The sequence below is a fragment of the Trichoderma breve genome, chromosome 1 (assembly GCF_028502605.1).
Source record: "Trichoderma breve strain T069 chromosome 1, whole genome shotgun sequence".
Lineage (NCBI taxonomy): Eukaryota > Fungi > Ascomycota > Sordariomycetes > Hypocreales > Hypocreaceae > Trichoderma > Trichoderma breve.
Genome location: NC_079232.1, coordinates 5,150,622 through 5,171,640, shown reverse-complemented (window position 1 = coordinate 5,171,640; position 21,019 = coordinate 5,150,622). Strand labels below are relative to the sequence as shown.

Below are 21,019 nucleotides of genomic sequence, written 5' to 3'. Positions count from 1 at the left end.
TCACATGATCATCAAAATGCCTAGTTTGGATCAAAATTATCCCGACTTGAGATGCATTGATACATATCATGGGTTTGATTGGCAGTTGTTGAGCATCCAGAACAAAAGCAAAGTAAAAAACGGACCGGACCAGATGCGCCTTCGTGACAGCCGTGCCTACCCAAGCAAGTAAAGTAAAGTAGGCAATACCTGCTACTGTAAACGTATCTGGGCGGGAAAGAGCCATGTATTAGCGCAAGTTCGGTTTCAGGTCTTCGGCTGTTTTTTTTTTTCACTTTGTCTTTCAATCTTCAGTTATTGTATTTTACCCTTTCTGCCTCTTTTCTCTCGCCTCAACTCTCAGGCTCAACCAATTAGTTGCCGGCCTTGCTAAAATTCTTCCATGACGGCTTGTACACCGCACGGAGCTCAGCGTACAGTAGGTCCTACAAGCGGTTGGTTATGCGCACGAGTCAAGTAGGAGCATGCTAATCCAAGTGCTAGCATTTTCGATTCCGGTCCGATACTACTACTGGGATGTCGGCTTCGGAGTATTGAAAAGAGGACGGAGTGTTCTACACCCCGTTACTCATTGGGGGAAAAGTTCCGCAATCGCAATCGCAACTCGGCTTAGTACTACTTGGTACAGTTGTAGAAAAAAAAAAAGGGCAAAAAAAAGATCAACACACTAGCCGAAGCACGTCGGCCGAATTACTTCTCATTAATAGGCTTGCACCCTTTTGAGATCACGTCATCCTGGTGCTGTTCAATCTCATACTGTGTAAGGCCGTTTCTCCGTTCCTATTTACATCTTCTTAGCATTCTTTCATTACAAAACGGTTTGTTAGAGAACGAGGGCAAAAGCCGAGCTCGTCTTTGAAACGCCCGCCAATTGCTGCCATTACGCGTCTACAAGTGCAGACGCCTTCTAAAACATCCCTGCTCCATGGGAAAAAAAGATGGCGGCCAATGGTATTTGGCAATGGCCTCAAATGGCATCGAACCCACTCTGGACAGATCTGGTGGTGGACCCAGGCCACCCTCCTTCTCGCGAAGACCTCAGGGCCCCATGCTCGCTCGATTGCTTGCGTCCCCTCCTGAGCGGCAGTGATTCAAAAAAGCTTCGACGTGGAATCCAGAAGCTCTGGAGCCCATGAGCGGTGGAGTCTTCCCGCTGAGGGACGCAGATTTGGAGGACCCCGTTTCCTCGCCCCCAGGTAGATTTCGTTGGCCCGGGAGTCAGCGCCTCGCTTTAGCTTTTTGCGGCTCCGTCGATTGAACCTACGATCAAGGGTTTCAACGTCGTTGAAGCGTGATGCAGTTGTTTCTGTGGCGCTTGTTGAGTGCCGACCGGACCGCATTATTAAGTCTCAGGTTTCTCATAAAGACGATGCCCATGACCGATACGCCCCTAGCTCCCCTCCCAGACTTGAATATGACCAACGCTTTCGTCGGACAACGGCCGAAGGGGAGCGAGCTCAGGAGAGCCGACCTTCGCCATCTTGCGAAAATTGTCCGCCGGAGCAACCCTGGTAGAGCAACTTAACTTGCTAGTACAAGTACAGTATGTCATTTTTGTATTTATGTTTTTATTGCCTTATTCGTTTCCCTCTCCCTCTTTTTTTGACCTTGACGCTCGTGCCAGTCCAACAACAAGGGGTTATCAAGCTCTCACATTCTTTTCTTTCAGCTTCCTTCTCTTTCCCTCAGCAGGCTGTCCTCAAACCCCTCACGCCGCGTTACAGCCACTTGCTCAAAGACATGCTGAGGCAACCAGAAGTACGAATACCTAGACCTGGCACTAACACGACTTAGGGTGTATGATCTCCCTTCTATATACCTGGACGCTCACCGAAGAGAGATTCGGCAAGCGTTGTAGATTTGGTCGCGGGTTGTTTTCGGCGAGTGGGTATTAAAGTCTAGTTCGGCTCACCTCTTTTGCCTGATCTGAAACCGTTTCGTCTCAACGAAACATGAATGGGAAAATTCATCATTCTGTGGCGTCTGTGGTTCGTGAACGAGCCAGGCGCTACAAGCACCGTCGGAATCGCTCAGGCCGTTTCTGTTCAGCCTAGCTCGCGGCTAATTGGGGGTCGCCGCATCGTTACGTCACCCCCTTCTTCCCGCAGACTCCCGAGTTTTCCCCAAGTGGACTGGCCCCAAACCGGTACGGCACCACTGCGCCTCACCGCCTGACGTGCAGATTTTTTGGCCTCATCTCTGTGGCATCTTATCGGTCCAGCAAAGCCCAGCGAGTCAATTCTCACCACTAGCGCAGCTCGAATCTAGACAATGGAAACATCCCAGTCGGCTGACAAATGGGGAATTGCCATACCACTTGCTCGCGCCATTGCCCAAAGAGGCAGCAAGCCCGCCGACCAAGTGCACTTCCTCCCATCACCGCGACAGGTGGCTGGCCAAGTTCCAGGTGGTCCCCTCACGAAGACGCATGAGTCGCCGGATACGAGTAAGTCTGAGGCCGAGGTAGCTGCTACATGTAGGCATTAAGACGGGTGTGAGAAACAGCGATGTCATGGTCATGGCCCGGGTCCAAAAGCGCTGTGGCTCGGTAACTGGTAGGGACAGTGTCTGGCGACACGGAGCTGAACACGACAACTGCTTACTCCTGTTCGTGCTGAAGATTTGCAATGCGCGCGCACATCTGAGTATCCTGAGACGGCCGCAGTCTACTGCAACTTGTACTCTACTTGGGGTACCAGATGCTCCCTCCGGAGCAGGATCACGATTCAAACGCGCATCAATCACAAGAAATCCCTGTCGTTTGTGTTTTGTTCCAAACCGGAACTGCTCAAATTGGGAACCCGAATGACATACTGTTTACCGCCATGTGTGTGGTTGGTTCTTTTGAGAATCCGAGACATATTGTCTGTGACAATCGCATTGTCGACAAATCAGCAAATCGACAATGCGCCGTTGCGCTGTTTGCCAAAGTTGGTGGGTGGGATGCTCTTTTATTCATTTTGCTCGCCTTTTTTTCTTCTTGCGCCCTAGCACGCCAACCTGGATTCCAACCTTCTGGGACCACCCGATCGATCGTGGCAGAATTGAACGCACGAATAGGGCTTTTGTGTAACGCTGGAAAGGACCACGGTGGCCGCTGGTATCCATTCTGTCCGCACACTTACTTCGGCATTGGGGCCAACGTTCCTGGCGATGCAGCGGGACTGGTGGCATGAGTGGATAGTTGACATGTTGGCTGCCCGTTCCGAACTTCTCCATCGGCCCCATTTCCACTGCGTTGCCAGATCCGTTGGGATCAAGATTTAGGACGCTGGTGGCCTACCAACGCCCGCATCCGAGGAGAACCACAGCGGACGTCCTCCGTACTTTTCTCCCCGTCCGTTGACGATATGCCACCAGCACATGCGCCCTGAACATGCATCACGTTGGACTCCATAGTAAGATTGGGCTGATATACCACGCGCGTGCGACCGAGTAGAGCTTCGTGCTTCCCATGCAACGGGCGGACGCCGGCGGCTGTTTATTTTAGGCATGATATTGCCAACGCGTTTGCCAGTACCACTCATGTGCGCCTCTCAACATGGTTCGAGGCCTTGCGCATAGACTGTCCATCCACGGCTTCGTATTTGTGCGCCTCTTGGCACCTTGATAGCTCAATTCTCTACAGATACATGAATATGCGGTGGCCTAGGCGTGCTGCCAAGCATGAATCGCTGCGATGACGACCGCAACGGACCAGCGGAGGAAACGCAACGGACGCGGCACAGTACAGCACTCGCCACATGCACCGCTCTGGATTCAGCTCATCTCTCATTTCACTTCATTTCCCAGTGTGGTCATTTGCACAACGACAGGCCTCCGAGTGCTACCATCACTGCCTCTCAGAGCAACGTCTGGTTGGGTTGGTGACGGATTTCCCTCTTAATATAAAGTACCATCTACCTCATACCCCCCTGGCTGGCGGGAGGGCGTCTCCATTGTTGCCGAGTTTCTTTACCGCACATCAAGATATACAAGTCCACGCCCCAATTTCCCGCCGGCTGCGACGGAGTCCGGAATGGAACTAGCCCCAACCAAGTCACTGCCATTCGATCCTCGCAGTTTTTGGCGTGCAGGAGACCATCTTGGTCGCTTCGACGTCACTCCTAGCAATCCAGGCCCGCCAAATAACCCCGAAATTGCAGGGGTATCTGGCGTGTTAGCGCGAACTTTTCCAGAGCTTGGATGCTTGGCCCATCCTAATGCGAAATGTGCTCCGTACGGAATATATTGCTAGCCCAGCCACTGTGACGAGAATCATGCTCTTGTACTCCCTACATTGCCCGACAAAATAAATCCAGCCAGCGGCTAGGCGTGGAAACGAAGGGCGGTGACAAGAGGCTAGTCGAGGCTAGCAACAACAAGACGCTCAACCAGCTCACGATGCCTCTAATAAGTGCTCCCACTAGCGGGCAGACAGCCAAAGTTCTCAACCCTAGGTGGTGTCTGCAGAAGCCCCAAACGGGTCACTATTGGCGGGCTTCCACGTGGGAGTGGCCTCGCGAACATTGCAATGAATGAGGAGACTTCCGCCATGCAACCATTTGGAGTGCTGAACGGGAAAAAGGCTCCTCGCGGAGTCTAGTCTTACTGTAGGTATACACGCTACCTAAGACGCGCAAGGCAAAAACATGGCAGATTATTCTCACAACCTCACGCCATACCATGATGCTGACCACAAGTAAAGCACTTAAAAGAGGGAGAGTGGCTGGCCACAGTTGAAACTCTGCGCCCGCACTCTTGCGTGCGAAGTAGAGTACAGCAGAGACGACGAGCCACGCGTCACTAGTACAAGCACTGATGACAGTGAACCAGCAAGAGCTTTTGGGAGAAAAGGAACGGGAAACAAGAAACATATTGTTCAAGAATCGAATATGTCACCTGACGATGGATTTACGACCTCTCCATTAGCCGTCTGAGCATGTTGCATCGCACGCAAAAAGTGTCATGGTGTGGTTGTTAGGATCAGTTGGTTGTCCTGTACTCGCATGCTCGTCCGGGTTGCCAGGACCTTGTACGAGTACACGATACAATGGCATATTACGACTACACCTTCCCCATTTTTGCCGACGGGCCTAAACTCCGATTCAGCACTCGAAGTTCTTCGTCTGGGTCCCATGTCCATCTAGCTCCGGCATCCATGCTTTGGTTTGCTAGCACAAGCGCCGAGTGGAACCAGGGCTTCTCAGAAGTTTGCCGAATGGAACCGACATATCAGGCTATTGCTAGGCTATTCAGATTACCTAACACGCAGTGAAAAGCGCAAGCCGCGGTCCCCTTGTATGGAACAAGACTCTGTGCGTTTACCAACAATGAACCTGCTAGCGCCGGCGAAAGCGGGAATATACATACAGACGTGTAGTGGCGGTACTAACGATGCTGGCACAGAACACTTGTTGCCCTAGTATTCTCAACGAAGGAAACCGGAAGGGGGAGAGGGGGTATCTTCTTCCTTAATCCTGCTGCCTAGGAGATGGCACCGAGCAGCTACCACTCGTGTCATCTCACCATGTGCTATTCTTATGTATTGTACTGCTTCCGTGGGGTCACAAGAGCAGCTTTTCTAGGGCCAGGATGACCACTGGATGACTGGTGCGAGTATGGCCCAAACGTCACGTCAAACCCTTGGCATTCAGTTATGCAAATCAGGCACCAAGAAGAGGATAGGGCTTGCATTCGTATTTGGTGCGTTGCTGTTCTTGGACCAAGATGGATGGCTGGGCATTCGGACCACTCAACGCCCCCAAGCTGGCACCCCCATGGATGAAGAGGGCTTTGCACCAACAAGTACATGGGTACCTTACTTGCCATGCCACCGAGAAGCGGACCGCTCTTCATGCCCAAGGTACTGCCAGGTTCTCCGTACGTGCGAAGGACTTGTGGTACGAAGGAGAAAGGGGGGGCAGCTTGTCCGACCCCTCACAGCACCTATTCTGGCCAGTCGGGTTTGCAGGAATCACTTAGTACCGCCAAGTGGCCTTTCTATGAAAAAGACCCCCACGCTGGATCAGATACCTCATGGAGCGGCAGCTGCGGCGAAATGGAGACATGTTTGTAGTCGCTAGGTACCGATGCATTGGCAATACATGGCTGAGACACGTCGCCAAAGGGGCGTCAATCATTTGTCCGAAGAGTAGCATGTCTCTCTCGACTCGGGATACCTACTCATACGCGCTTCAGCTTTGATTCCCAATGCTTTGACCGCACGGCGGGAAGTTCCTTCTTTTTATTCCGCTCTGCCAACAAGGTGCTGCAATTTCCTTATAACAACTCCCTACGTAATTTACTAGCAACCTCGTCTTCTCAATGAAAAGCGGAACCCTTCTGGACACCGCCATCCACATGCAGGGAAAAGGAAAAAAAAGAACATTTGTGAATCAAAGCACCACTGGTATAAAGCCACCAAGGGCGGAATGAAAACTCCTCTGCCACGCCGCTCTGCGCTACCTCGAATAGGGAGGCCTCGAGTCAGCTATCTGGATTTTGCGTGACCTCTACTGTTCTGTCACGTCGGCGTCAAATTCATGGCAAAAATGATGTGAGACACGTCATCCTTACGGAGCTGTGTTAGAATTACCAGCTTGACTGTCTTCCGGTACTTCAGAGCCCCTGTACTATTGCTTTCTTTCTTTCTTTTTTTGGTGTATGTTGGGTGTTGCCGTTATATCTGTGGCGCAGATGGGCGCTACCTACCCAGGGAACATGGGGCCAAAAGTCTCAAAGCCGTTGCACGGATATTCAAGAAGCTCGTACGAATTGCCTTTACATAGAACTACTCCACCCCGGCACTTGGTATACTTCCCGATGCTAGTACGAGTCTCAGCTTCCTTCGTTGCGGGACAGTCCGCTGACCTTGCGCCATGTACTCCATATGGGCTGAATGGGGACTTGTGTGAAAGGGGAAACAAGACAGAAGGAAAAAGGAAGGGGAGACGCCCAGTATGCAGGCTTATCCGGCACACAAGTGCCAATATACGGCACTCCTCCAGAGCCGGAAGACAACAAAAATGGGGAGATCCAGGCTGGTAGCGGGCATGTCCACATTACTGCTTGTGGTTGCCAGCACTCCGCATTCCGTATACAGTCTCTCCCCGGGGCCAGAGCTGCCCCGACACGGACCCCAATGCTACGTGAAACCGATAGCCGGCATCGATCCACGCGCCGAGGCCAATACTATGCCACCGCACTCCACGTCTTTACATTGCGTCCTGCCGGTGCTTCGTACTCGTACAACTGCATCATTTGCCCTGGCCTGGCTGACATGGCGCTGCTTTTGAGTGATGAGCAAACAACAGCAGATTCAGTATGTGTTGGCGCATGTTTCAAGGGTACGGCGGGCTGTGTTTGCTGTGCTCCTCCTGGCGCCGGAAGGGTCCCAACGCTATCCGGGTGTCTTGTTTTCTCTCTTCTCTTTCTCTCTCTATTTCCTCGTCCAGTCTCCCCCTGCTCCTTCTGCCTTGATATACGAACGCCTCAGTAATACGTGCACCAGTCGGAGTCAAGACAACGAGCCGGAGTATGTGCGTGGATCCCGGTGAGCGGCTGTCGTACGCCATGCATCGCGGGAAGCCGGCCGGCCAGTGCCTGGGCAGCTCGGAGGCACCGCTATGTCTCTTTTCACATATCATGTCATGTCAGTGCACGTATCCGTGTTCTTGGACCTAATGAATTGAGGTGTCTCAATGGAGGCCGGCAAGGTGCATTGCTTCGGGCCCTCTTTATGGTCTCGGGTTCTCTCTCTCGGCCTCCTGGCTTCCAGTATGCAGTAACACGGACTAGATGCTTGCACGACGCATGATGGCTGAGCCTTGGTTATTGGATCTTCGCCTTTTTGTTGCGTTTTCCTGCAGGGACATCCCATACGACCGGTGACCAGGGCCGGGGTATAGTGTCCGGTCGACTCGAGACATGTTCGACTATGAGTTTGTCTGTAAACAAAGACATGGACTGCTTGTACCTACGTTGGGTCGCAAGATGAGACAAGCTCGGTCGGCATTATTGGCCCGGGAGGGCTCGTCTGGTGGCGTGAGAGGGGCGTTATCAACCTTGCCTCTCGGTAGGGTTTCATTGCATGTTGGTCAGAAAATTGCCTTGTGACTTTGCAAGCCTTCTGCCCGTGATGTCACGGAACGTGGATGATGAGAAGTCTCAGCCGTGTCTTTGTGAAATTGCTCCTGCACAAGGCACTGTCGGTGAGCGCATGGGATGTGATTCGAGGAGACGGTCGACAGTGTACTCCGTGCGTGTCTGAATATTGGAGGGGTATTGCTGCATGTCCCTGCAGGCATCACCAATCGCAGACACGTACGATGGCCACCCGGACAAGGGATGATATGGACACATGCTTGTGCAGGTAGGATCATACTTGGTATGCTGGTACGAGTACTCGTGCTACTGGTTTGCAATTGCTTGTACTTCTACTGTTGCTGCTGGCCTCCTTGCCTTGCTAGCGCAGAGACGGGGAGCGGCTTCCGGAGAATATCTCGGCTCAAACACTTGTTTGCCTGGCCTGCCCCTGGAGTATTGCCGCCATGAGACAAATGCATAGTGGCAAGTTGATTGCCCTGAATACTTTCGTGCCGTGTTGCTTCGCTGGCCTTTTTGTTGTGGCGTCGTTTATCTTGTGCAAGTATAGTACATTGGGGTCCCCTGGGCTGAATGAAGGAGAAACTATCGAAAAATACCAGAACTTTACTTGTTTGCTTGCTTTCCGCTAGGAAACAGTTAAATCCTAAATAGCATTAACTTCTGAGATATGATTCTGATCATGAGAAAATAATTGATGCCTCCACCCCCTCATGCAGCTGAATATGCATGTTTCAATCTTGTGGCTGTTCTAAAGCACCTCGGGCGGCAGGATATGAAGTGAGCATTAGTTAATGTACGGGGTAACCTGGAGCAGGGTGTTATTTTTAGGCACTGAACTCATATGTCGTTGAGATGGGCTATGCAGTAGAAAATAGCATGAGGAGCCGTTGGGCGGGGAGAAGAAGGAATTGAGGTTTATGTCGTGTGCTCATTATTTACATACGGCTACCTGGATTACATGAGACTGCAACATTGGTTGATGTGTCGGTTTCTGCCGTTTACAGCACCATTAGCACCTGCGCTCCGGATCTTTAGATGGGTTTCAAAAGCCCATGGATAACCTATGAGAGTTACGTGGACTCGAAATGAGAGTTGATAACCATCAACCGGCATATACCAAGAACTGCATGGTATTAGTTCTTTCATCTCATATCTAAATAGTCGTGGGTTGTTGCTCAAGTTGCTCTAAACAGATTATGGTGGCCTACACTGATGACTAAGCAGTCAAATTCAACCACAAGGCGGGGCAGAAAATGCGCCAGGCTGGCCAATAGGATGGCGAGATGCGGCAGCCGATTTCCCAAATTTTGTGCCTCGTCTGAAGATCTAAGCGAATGATGCTGATGGATTGATGATTTGATGTTCAGTCTTTTTCCCTTCCCTCTCGTCGCCACAATGTCAATCGCAGCAGCGCCCAATGCGCTTCGAGCCTCATCAGGCTGCGCCTCAAGGCTAGGCCTGTCTCTCCAGAATGGGCCGTCATCAAGCCTTTTCCTGCGGGTAGCAAGTTTCTCGACGACGGCGCCGCAATGCAAGCGCAAGACAAAGGACAGCAACAAGCGACGAGGCGTCAGCAGCCTCTACGGATCGGGCCCACGAGAGCCGCTGTCCATGTCCAACATGCCGCTGCCGAAGCCCGTCGAGTTCAAGCCCAAGATCGAGGTCGACGAGAGCCACGGACTGTGGGGGTTCTTCCCCGCGCCGGGGAAGCTCCTGCTGACGCCCAAAGAGACGGAGGAGCACGGGCGAGCGTGGGAGGTGGAGGAGCTGCGGCGGAAGTCGTGGGAAGATTTACATGCTCTGTGGTGGAAGTGCTGCAAGGAGAGGAACATGCTTGCTACGGCGAGGGCAGAGCTGTTGAGGGGGAAGCTTGGATTTGGAGAGCGGGAGATTGATTCACGGGATGAGGAGGTGAGCCGCTGGCCTTGTGAGCTTGGGATTTATGATTTTGTTTATACTAATGGGTGTCGTGTGACAGGTTACGAAGACGATGAGGGCGATCAAACATGCTCTTACGGAGCGATTCTATACTTGGCAGGATGCCGTCGAGGTTGCCAGGTCAGACCCCGAGATCAACTTGGAGGGAGGAGAGGGTCAGGTGTACACACCGTCTGCATATGAAGAGGGATACGATGATGTTCCTGCTGTGGAAGAAGCAGACAAGGAGTTGAAGGAGCCTACCAGGTAGAAGCCAGGCGAGGCTAGGAGATGGACGATCAAAACTAACGAAGAGAATACCGAGGTCAATCTTAGAATAAGAAAAAAGGAAAGAAAAAGGTCAGCGAGGTCAAGGGGGGCGGTTCGATGACGGCCAGCATGATATCACGGCGAGGTATTCTGGCCCGGCCGCGTGTAGTACTAAGTATGGGGAATCTGTGTACCTATATCCGACGAAGCAATTGGCATGTATATTACTACCGGTACGATATAATACTCGTATACCGATTATCGGGATGACTTTGATGAACGCAACGAGGCTAGAGTCGAATCAATTTCATTTTCCATTTTTCATTTTCAGCCCGGCCAGGTTATTCGGGCGTTGCGGCGGAAAAGAGACGAAATGAGACGAGGCTCGCCTCATTAGAAGGCCCCCCCTATTTTCTCCCCTTTCTTCTTTTTTTCAATACTTTCGCTAACCCCGTTCTTCATTTTGGCTTTTTGCAGCGCTGGTACTGATGCTACTCTGTGCGTGACCGTTTCATTCAGCCGTTGAGCAGGGGTTTTTGGGGGTTCCGTGACCGTTTTATTGATGAGCTGGTTAGACTTGGAGTAATGTAGTGGTACATACGAGCACGATCCTGCGCTAACTGAGTATCTGGAGATACTACCTATGCGGCATAGGCCGGAGCAGCGGTGAATGGATGTACTCGGAGATGGCCAGCTGTTAGCTTGGTACGAATTGTGGAGAGCTGGTCTACTCTTTGGATGGGCCCCAGGGGATGAATGGATATGGGAGAAGAGCGAGAGAGTGAGAGAGTGAGAGGGAGACACCGCCTTATGAAACGGAGACAGGACGTTGGAGCTTTAATTCTCTCTCTCTCTCTTTTATTTCTTCTCTCTCTTCTTTTGATAATAACTCCATACTATTCTCACCATCTTTTCCGTTGTCACTTGACCAATTGCATCCCGCCGTGCCTGTTGGATGCAAGATCCGGCACTGCTGCTGCTCTTGTGAGACATGCTGCTAGTCGTACTCGTACGGGGTAATCATCCGGTAGTAGCATTTGGATCAGATCAGGGGAGCTGGAGATTTGGAGACGGTAGGTATTACGACGGCGGGGCAATTTCCAGAGGGAACAGACGACTGTACTGTGATTGTGATTTCAACGGGCAGCTCGTAATATAATGAATGACCAACTTGGCGAGCGGTGCGTCATTTCGAGTAACGAATGAAGCAGCTGCTCAGTCATTGTGATTAGCATGAAAAAAAGGAAAATGAAGACAAAGGACGGCAGAGAAATAAGAATAGAAATTACAGTAATGCTAATTCTACTGTAATTCTGCCTCCCCCCCTAGTCGGAATCCAGCGTGCTGATGATTTGAACGGTGGAGCCGCCTTGCCCAGAACAGCTCGACGCTTCGTCTCCGCACCTCACCGATTGATTTGCTCCCAAACCAAAGCCAAACCAAAACCCCGCCACTTTCAACCCCTCTAGGCTGGACTCTCCGTATTAGAACCAAAAGCTTTGCAACTCTTCAAAAGCTTTCTCCTCTCCCCGACAACCCTTTTTCTTCTTCTTCTCTTCCTGCTCTTTCTTGCCTGCTGGCTATCTCGTCGGACCGAATCTTCCTCTTTACACGCTAATCACCAAGCTCGTCTATTATACCCACAACCATGGAGGAGATTGCAAAGGAGTACGATGTCATCGTCTTGGGCACCGGTATGTGTTTGCTGCCTTGGCTTGCTTTTGCTGGCCTGGAGCTTCCAGCCTCAGCTCTGGGCATCCGCATCGTCACGGAATGGGCTCTGGCATTGCCAGCAAGCTCTTCTCGTTGCCTGCTAGCTAGCTGTTTTGTCCATGAGCTTGGTTCCTTGCTGACTTGACCCCCTTTTTGTATCAGGCCTGACCGAGTGTATCCTTTCTGGGTAAGCGGACGACGATAATGGATTAAAACCCCAGCATTCACGGCCATCTGTACTGACATCATATCTGTCTTAAGTGTCCTGAGTGTCAAGGGCCGCAAGGTCCTCCACATTGACCGCAATGACCACTACGGAGGGTATGTTTCTTCTGTCCCCTGGCTTCTGCTACGTCGACGTGGCATCACCGCCATTGAGAGCACGGATCACTGACTACGATTTGTTACAACAGAGAGGCTGCCTCCGTAAACATCGAGACGGTAAATTGCCATTCCCCCGATTCGCAATACTTTGCCTTGCCTTGCATCTGTACAGCGCAGTCTAACGCCACCGCCTATAGCTCTTCAAGAAGTACGGCAACTTCAAGGACGGCGAGGAGCCCTGGAAGAAGTATGGCCGCCTCAATGACTGGAACATCGACCTTGTCCCCAAGTTCCTCATGTCATCCGGCGAGCTGACCAACATCCTCGTCTCCACCGACGTTACCCGATACCTGGAGTTCAAGCAGGTTGCCGGCAGCTACGTCCAACAGGGCTCTTCTGCCAAGGCCACCGTTGCCAAGGTCCCCTCAGATGCCGGTGAGGCCCTCAAGTCGCCTCTTATGGGCATCTTTGAGAAGCGCCGCATGAAGTCCTTCATTGAGTGGATTGGCACTTTCGATCTCCAGGACCCTGCTACTCACAAAGGTTGGCCGCCCCCCTTTTCTTGATGCGAGATCTCCCGTTTTGGGATGTCATTGATCGATTGGTGACTAATCTTGTATTTCTTCCACCTTGATAGGCCTCGACTTCAACACCTGCACCATGAAGGATGTCTATGACAAGTTCGGCCTCGAGGATGCCACCAAGGACTTCATTGGCCACGCCATGGCCCTGTACCTCACTGACGACTACATCACTGCCGTTGGCCAGGCTCCTGAGGCCATTGAGCGTATCCGCCTGTACGGTAACTCCGTCGCTCGATATGGAAAGTCCCCATACATCTACCCCCTGTACGGTCTTGGCGAGCTCCCCCAGGGCTTTGCTCGTCTGTCTGCCATCTACGGCGGTACTTACATGCTCAACACCAACATTGACGAGGTCCTGTACGATGGCGACAAGGCTGTTGGCATCAAGGCCACCATGACCGGAGTCGAGGAGATGAAGTTTGAGACCAAGGCCAAGCTGATCCTTGGTGACCCCTCATACTTCCCCAGCAAGGCCAAGGTTGTCGGCCATGTCCTGAGGGCCATCTGCATCCTCAAGCACCCTCTTGCTGGAACCAACGACAGCGACTCTGCTCAGCTCATCATTCCCCAGTCCCAGGTCGGCCGAAAGAACGGTGAGGATTGACTTCTGAAAGCAACCCCCTTTGAATGGAAGCCAGTGCTGACGATTTTCTGTACAGACATCTACATTGCCTGCGTTTCATCTGCCCACAACGTCTGCCCCAAGGGCTACTGGATCGCCATTGTCTCCACCATCTCCGAGACTGCTGCGAACCACCACCTCGAGCTCCAGCCCGGTCTTGAGCGCCTCGGAGCCATTGAGGAGCAGTTCATGGTAAGTTGCTATTTCACCTCTGCCCAGCGGCAGAGACCCAACTACTCCACCAACCCTACGCCTCGGCCAAGTTTTTCCGGAATGCTGACTTGCTTTCAAAAACAGGGACCTCCTATCCCCATCTATGAGCCTCTTGAGGACGGCACCAAGGACAACATCTTCATCTCCAAGAGCTACGACGCCACCAGCCACTTTGAGACAACGACAGATGACGTCAAGGACATCTACCGCCGCGCCACCGGCGAGGAGCTCAAGGTTGAAGGTCTGAGGGAGGGCATCACCGTTGCGGAAGAGTAAGAAGCGAAATTAGTGGTTGCAAATCTTTTTGTCTGTTAAATCATGCTATCGAGATCTTTGGAGTTGATATTTCTCCCCTTCTAAACTTGCGAAGAGCGACCATGTTTTTCTTCTGTTTTCTTGGTTCGGTAAATGTCCATAATCAATGATGAAAAAAAAAGCAAAGAATCTACTTTTTTTTCTCATTTTTTAGTACATCAACCTGGTGGCAAAGGACAAGTATCGAGAAACAGAAGGAAAGAAAAACAAAGAACTTCGGGGAGAAATCTTATCATATATAAGATGCTTCTCATCACATCATATAGGGACTTTTATCAAAGGAGCAGTATATTTGTACTTTTAATTCAAATTCGAAAGCCATTATAATCTGATTTTTTCCTCTTCCTCTCTCTCATCATGATGAAATCATTGTCGTAGGCGACTAATACCGGTTGCTAGCTACTACTCCTACTGACTGCCTGAGGATCCCCTTCCTCGAAAGGAACATCATTTCTGAATATCTTTCCTTTATATGAAAAGCGAAACAATGAAATGAAAAGTCTGTATATGCTCGTCTCTCAACTTTCACACTCTGCCCTTCTCTCGCTCACTCAACTTTCTTTCTGGATTGTAAACACCCTTCCAGAACGCCCAACTCCTGAGCAATAAGTGTTTCCCCTCGTATCGGTGCGAAAGGTTCAAAACACTGGAAATTAAACACAAGAAACCGAAAAACAAGAACACAAAAAGATGCCAGCAATAATGTGAAAGAAAGTTGGGTGTGAAAATAGCCTCTCCTCCCAAAGATTTTCAAATAGCTTATCGTCGATTGGTCTTGCCAATACCACGCTTTCCGGCAACCTGTTGTAGAAAAAGAAAGGTTAGAATAATTAATAAATACAAGTTGAATTTGGTGGCGCTCGTCACTTACCAAGTGCTTTGTCAGAGATGCAGAGGTGTGTCTGTCGGCCTCTCCCTGTCGGGCCATTCTGTTCATCCTCTTTTGGTTGAGCTTGGCAATCCGCTCGGCCTTTGATCTTGTGGCCACGTCCGCAACACCCTCGTCTCTGCGGTTGGCAGGGTGTCTGCTGGCGGGTCTGCTCAGAGAGCGCAGACGCTGGCGATCCGTCTTGGGAGTGTCGACGTCCATGGAGTCGGCGTCCGCGGTGCCAAGGCGTGATAATGAGCGACCACGGGTGCGGATGGCAGTGGAGCGGGCTCGCTCGGCGATCTCGGTGGTGTCCACACCCAGAGTGTCCAGGGCGTCTTCCATCTCCGAGAGGGGCTTCTTGACGAACTTGCGGGGGATGATGGCCTGGTTCTTGAGTCTCTTCTTCATGCGGGCCTCGTTTCGGATGAGCTGCTGCTTCTCTCGGATGAGTTCAGCCTTGCGCATAATCTCGGCCTCCTCATCGTCCTCAATGTCTTCGTCTGATTCGTAGAATCCTTCCTGCTCGAGCCTCTCCTCCTCCTCTTCCAAGGCGGCCAGCTTGGCTTCGATATCAGGATCAACGTAATCGTAGACATTCTTTCCTTCAAAGATTTCGGGCATCTTGTCGTACTTCCACTCGGGATTCTTGAGCATCCAGTCGGCGCGCATGTCAACGTTGTAGACACCAGCACCGCCGTTCTCCACCTCGATGTCCTTGGCCAGCCTGGGTCGGTCAGGGTCATCCTTTTCAAACTTCTTCTTGTTCTTGGCGGCCTCGGGAATGAAAGTCTCGGGAGCCACGCCACCCATAGGCTGGGCAACGTGGATACGGGCCATGACCTCGGCCAGACGGCCTCCAATGGCTCCGCTGCTCGTGGTACCGGCCTTGAGCTTCTGGTTGACGCGCTCGGCAAGCAGACGCTCACAAGCAGCGTTCTTGACTTCCTGCACACCCTCTAGGGTGTTGCAAGAAAGCTGAAGCATCTCCACCTCACCAGCTTTGAGGATGGTCTGCAGTTCAGCCTGGAGCTCTGGCGACAAATCTTCGGGCCGGGTGATGTCAATCTTGTTGACGACGAGGAAAACGAGCTTGTTGGAGAAGAGGGGTTTGATGCTTCGGAAAAGCTGAATCTGAGCCTGAACTGAGTAACCACACTGCTCGGACAGATCCATGAAGTACATGATGGCGGATCTCAAGTGAGCAATGGCCGTAATACTCTGCATTTCAATAGTGTTCATCTCCTCCAGAGGGTGGTCCAGAATACCAGGGGTATCAATAGCCTGGAATCGCAGATACTTGTAATCAAAGTGACCGACAAACAGACTCTTGGTGGTGAAAGCATAGGGCTGGACATCCACATCGGCGCGGGTGATGCTTCGGAGGAAGCTGGACTTGCCAACATTGGGGTAACCGCAGATGAGCAGGGTCCTAGTGTTGGGGTCGATGGCGGGGAGACGGCCAAGATGCTGGCGAACCTGGTCGAGATACAGAAGAGGGTCTTTCAATCGCTTGACCAACGTGGCCATGCGACCAAGGGCGGCCCTCTTGAGCTGCTTGCACTGGTAGAGCGACTGAGCGTATTTCAAGAGACGAACGTAGTCTCGGGAGATGGTCTCTACCAAGTGCTTGGCAGTGGACATCTGACCAAGGGCAATCTTGAAGTGGTCCGCATCGTAGAGGGTGTTGAGCAGATCCTTGTGGAACGGGTGGATGTCCTGAAGGCGAGGAAAGCTGTCGAGGATGGAGGCGAACTTGTCGGAGAAGGTCTCCTGTGTGAACTTGACCTTTCGAGTGTAGAAAGCTAATTGAGTGTAAGCGAACCATTCACCGTACATACACACATCGTACATGGTATTGGGCGATGTCTAATGGCTGTTGTTATGCGACATACCTCGGATTCTGCTGATTTTGAAGCCGGCGCGGATCTGGGTAGGCAGTTTGCGCTGGGTCCTGCTCAGCACAATGTCCAGGAACTCCTGCTGAGTAGGAACCGGGGGAATGTCCTTCCACGTGGTCTTCATGGTGGGCAATGTTTGATCGAGGAACGCTGTTTGTGGTGAAGACTACAGCTTTGAGATGTCCTCGTCGCTTTTTTTTTTTTTTCTGGATACCCCAAAGATTGGGAGGACTCTTGAGGTTAGCGAAATGCCGGGTCTAGGCTAGGCGGTGAATTTTTTTTTCTTCGCTGTGGGCGGAGCCTCTGCGGAAAAAGTTTTATCGATAAGCCACGCAGGCACTTTTGGAGGGGCAACATGGATACAAGGTATTGCTGCATACAAATTTATAGTCGAGGGTACATAGCTTTGGGGACCCCGCTGTGTTGTGGGGAGAAGAGCTGAAGGAAGCACAGTGTAGGATCGTGAGAATGGTCCATTGAATAAAGGGCGTAACTGCTTTCACATGGTCCTCATAAGACAAGTGCGTATATACACAAATTGATGTATATATAGACTAGATACTAATCTAAGGCTTGCCATGTAATTTGAAAACACTATATTTCTAGGGTTTATTCCAATTGTGTACTCATATTATTGACGGAGACAGTGAACTGCCAAGTAGTAGAACGAGCCAGAAAAGTGACCAAGTTCTACGTTTCTTCATCTACTTCGCCAAATTTCTCTATACTTAACTTGGTGTTAATCTTCTCTTGCCATGGCAAAAATTATATTGCCTTAAAGATCCTCGTAATAAATAGAATATGCAAAGTAGGACAGAGGATGAACGTGGGCCCATTGGCTACCACTCTACCTGAGTAGATTATAATCGAGTTGACTTATGTGACTAAATCCTCGCAATCAAGCTTTACTCTACCTGATCCAAGCGCTCGATGTACAAAGAGATTATTAGGAAGTACTGTTAAGCCATCTTTGGCCTTCATAAAAGCGTATTCGCATTGATATCTCATATCTAGGCAGCACGAGGCAGTCTTGGGTTTATTCTTACCTTGAGATATTAGATGTGATGTACAGTGCGAACTGCGATAGATCGCCCTAGCAGGTAAACTTTTTTTTCTCTTATCTCGTGCCCCGCCAACATTTTGAGATCTTCCTCCTCTTTTCTTCCTCCTCCTCCTCTTTCAACAAGAGGAGCAAATAACTAAATTCTCTGTTTGCCTGCTGTTTCTCATCGTGTCACAATTCCTAATCAAGGTAAATAAATCAATCATTTCCTGACGAGTGTCATTTCTTCCTTTGGTCAGTGGCAAAAGCTTATACAGCTCCAGGTCACAAACCATCACTTCTTGTATTTTTGTTGCTCTTTTTTATCTTGTAATACCCACCTCACGTGCGTTTCAACAAGATGGCCTCTTCTACTTCCCAGCTCCCTGCGTACAAGCAGGACTTCTTGAAATCCGCCATTGACGGTGGCGTCCTCAAGTTTGGCAGCTTCGAGCTCAAGTCCAAGAGAATATCGCCCTACTTCTTCAACGCGGGCGAGTTCCACACTGCGCGCCTCGCCGGCGCAATCTCCTCTGCCTTTGCAAAGACCATTATCCAGGCGCAGGAGGAATCCGGCCTCGACTTTGACATCGTCTTTGGCCCCGCTTACAAGGGCATCCCCCTGTGCTCCGCCATTAGCATCAAGCTCGGCGAGCTGGCCCCCCAGAACCTGGACCGCATCTCGTACTCGTTTGACCGCAAGGAGGCCAAGGACCACGGCGAGGGCGGCAACATTGTCGGCGCTCCTCTCAAGGGCAAGAAAGTTCTTATCGTCGACGATGTCATCACCGCTGGCACTGCCAAGCGAGACGCCATTGAGAAGATCACCAAGGAGGGCGGCATAGTCGCCGGTATTGTCGTTGCTCTGGACCGCATGGAGAAGCTTCCTGCTGCCGACGGCGACGACTCCAAGCCTGGCCCGAGTGCCATTGGCGAGCTGAGGAAGGAGTATGGCATCCCCATCTTTGCCATCCTCACCCTGGATGACATTATCGATGGAATGAAGGGGTTCGCTACCCCCGAGGATATCAAGAACACGGAGGAGTACCGGGCCAAGTACAAGGCAACTGACTAAAGCTACCTAGCTCATTGGTGTTGAGCAAGTAGGCAGGCAAACATCACTTACGTAGTAGTAAATCCGATTCTTCGCTGCCCAGTTAGATCTTGAGAAAAGAAGGAACAGAAGAGCGAAAAAGGGAAATGCCTCATTATAATATTCCTACTACATTTATATTTCATCGTAAACCACAGTAGTAGCTAGCTAGTCTGTAGAATTTGTAGGATTCAGTATCCATATTAGGGGTAGTTATTTTATTTTAATTTTTAATATTAATACTTTCTCTATAGTTTCATTCTAGTTATTCCTCCCTTTAGATGCTCATGAGTTTTCTCCTTGGATTTTGCTGAATATTACTCTATAAATGTTCTATCATCAATTCTCTTCTATAAGCCAAAGTCAACACCACATCAAACGTATAAAAGAGTGATTGATTGCTTAATGGCACTTACAACAATGCATCTGTCAAGAGACAGCGTCCACCTTCTGCGCCTCCCCTCATCTTCTCTTTTCGCTGCCTCCTCTTCATTTTTCTTCGCTTCTCTTGAATTTTGATGAGCTTTATTTATGCTCTCGATTTCCCGATACTCCCCTTTTCCTTGGTCTATATCTTTGTCAATGTTGACCGAATTTTGCCTCTAGTCCAAGCCATGTCATTACCCATTACCATGTCATAAGCATAGGGCGTAGTATGCCTTTATCATATCCCAGAAAGATGCCGCAGAGTCCCACCCAAGACAAAAGAGACGCTAAAGAAAAGAAATGCCATATTGCGCCACGAAAGGATGCAGTTACACTAGGAAAGCTCAGTACTGTTGGGCATCCTTCTCGATTTGAGTCCAATCAATGAAATCTTTCCGGCCGGGTAGGTCGAAAACCTGCAGCTTCGAGTTAGTACGGGGTACGCATAGATTATAAGTTCTTGAAATGAATACAGAGCAAGTATAGACCGTATAGAGGTAGAGGAGCAACAGACCATGTTATAGAATTCGCCAGGGAGAGTCTTGGTATCACTTCGACCAATATTCCTAAAGCCACATTTCTGGAAAAACCTAGTCTCAGATTGGCGACAAATAAGAGCGACACGGTCCGCAAGACCTAAGCTATTCAGGCGCTGAACGTACGACTTCAAAGTAGCAGTGCCAAGGCCTAGGCCTTGGAGGCGAGGGCAGACAGCTATCGAATGAATACATACTGTCCGGCCCTCGGGCCGGTGGCCAACAAGTTCGCTCGGAGAGCTTTCGTCGCCATGGAGCATCTTCAACCAGTTCTTGGGGTAATCCATGTCCTCGTCGGTCACCACAGGGCTGCACCCCAAAGTTGCGATGATGTGGACGAACATGAGTCTCCTGACGTCTTCAGGGCAGCCATCAATGTTCCACCCTCGTACTTTGGTCACCATCCACCAGTCTTTCCGCTCGGTCATATCACAGATGTTGAATAGACCGAAACTAAGGTTGTAAGAAAACCTGACGCGATATTCGACCTGTTCACTGTTTCAGTATTCTACTTTAGGAGCAGCACTTGTCTCTACCTATCTCCAACAACCGCTTAGAGGAGGGAATGGTGAGAAGGGAACTAACCAGTGAGCTACAAAATCCTCTTACAGAATGTTGAAAAGCAACCTGTTCCAGTTCGATGGCCGTGACAACATGCTGAGGTTTCAAAAAGGCAAGCTTGGGGTTAAAACAAAAGGGGAATGCGCTCAAGAACTCCTCGGATCGACACACGCCATAAAAGTAGAATTGAGCGATCCTGTCAAATCCTATTGTGTCGACTTCCATCTCCTCATCGTCTATATCAACCGTATCGTTGGCGATAATTGGCAGAAATGGGATGGGGATCAGACAACCCGCTGGGGAGGCGTTGTAAGTCGATGGAACCGCCTCACTGGAGTTAGTAACTGCTATGTCCTTCTGCATCTTCATCTTCTTTTTATATCTTCTTCTTCGTCTTCTTCTCCCGCGTCCTCTCCTTCCTCTTTCACTGCAACAAATTGCCTTGAGTTGAAACTGAGGGGGTTGGCCGGCTGGGTCGGGAACGATTGATGGGGAAATAGCTACTAAATAAGAAACGGGGAGGAGACTGAATAGAAACGGCAAAGA

The 21,019-nt window shown here is 50.6% G+C and overlaps 5 protein-coding genes across 5 annotated transcripts; 3 read left to right on the top strand and 2 right to left on the bottom strand.

Moving 5' to 3' along the window:
• Positions 1–9,483: 9,483 nt before the first annotated feature.
• Positions 9,484–10,276, top strand: T069G_01534 (mitochondrial 39-S ribosomal protein l47 (MRP-L47) domain-containing protein; the record flags this gene model as incomplete). The annotated part of the gene is made up of 2 exons (XM_056168744.1): positions 9,484–9,999; positions 10,067–10,276. 2 exons carry the CDS (start codon positions 9,484–9,486, stop codon positions 10,274–10,276), a joined length of 726 nt encoding a protein of 241 aa, XP_056034060.1.
• Positions 10,277–11,923: 1,647 nt separating this feature from the next.
• Positions 11,924–14,007, top strand: T069G_01533 (GDP dissociation inhibitor domain-containing protein; the record flags this gene model as incomplete). The annotated part of the gene is made up of 8 exons (XM_056168743.1): positions 11,924–11,969; positions 12,151–12,175; positions 12,250–12,309; positions 12,402–12,429; positions 12,510–12,855; positions 12,950–13,489; positions 13,556–13,710; positions 13,816–14,007. The coding sequence occupies 8 exons, from the start codon at positions 11,924–11,926 to the stop codon at positions 14,005–14,007; spliced, it is 1,392 nt and encodes a 463-aa protein (XP_056034059.1).
• A 798-nt stretch (positions 14,008–14,805) lies between these two features.
• Positions 14,806–16,939, bottom strand: T069G_01532 (uncharacterized protein; the record flags this gene model as incomplete). Its single annotated transcript, XM_056168742.1, has 3 exons — positions 14,806–14,847; positions 14,918–16,719; positions 16,810–16,939. 3 exons carry the CDS (start codon positions 16,937–16,939, stop codon positions 14,806–14,808), a joined length of 1,974 nt encoding a protein of 657 aa, XP_056034058.1.
• A 1,279-nt stretch (positions 16,940–18,218) lies between these two features.
• On the top strand, positions 18,219–18,932 carry T069G_01531 (phosphoribosyl transferase domain-containing protein; the record flags this gene model as incomplete). Its single annotated transcript, XM_056168741.1, has 1 exon — positions 18,219–18,932. One exon carries the CDS (start codon positions 18,219–18,221, stop codon positions 18,930–18,932), a length of 714 nt encoding a protein of 237 aa, XP_056034057.1.
• A 788-nt stretch (positions 18,933–19,720) lies between these two features.
• On the bottom strand, positions 19,721–20,842 carry T069G_01530 (acetyltransferase (GNAT) family domain-containing protein; the record flags this gene model as incomplete). The annotated part of the gene is made up of 3 exons (XM_056168740.1): positions 19,721–19,792; positions 19,891–20,400; positions 20,498–20,842. The coding sequence occupies 3 exons, from the start codon at positions 20,840–20,842 to the stop codon at positions 19,721–19,723; spliced, it is 927 nt and encodes a 308-aa protein (XP_056034056.1).
• Positions 20,843–21,019: the final 177 nt, after the last annotated feature.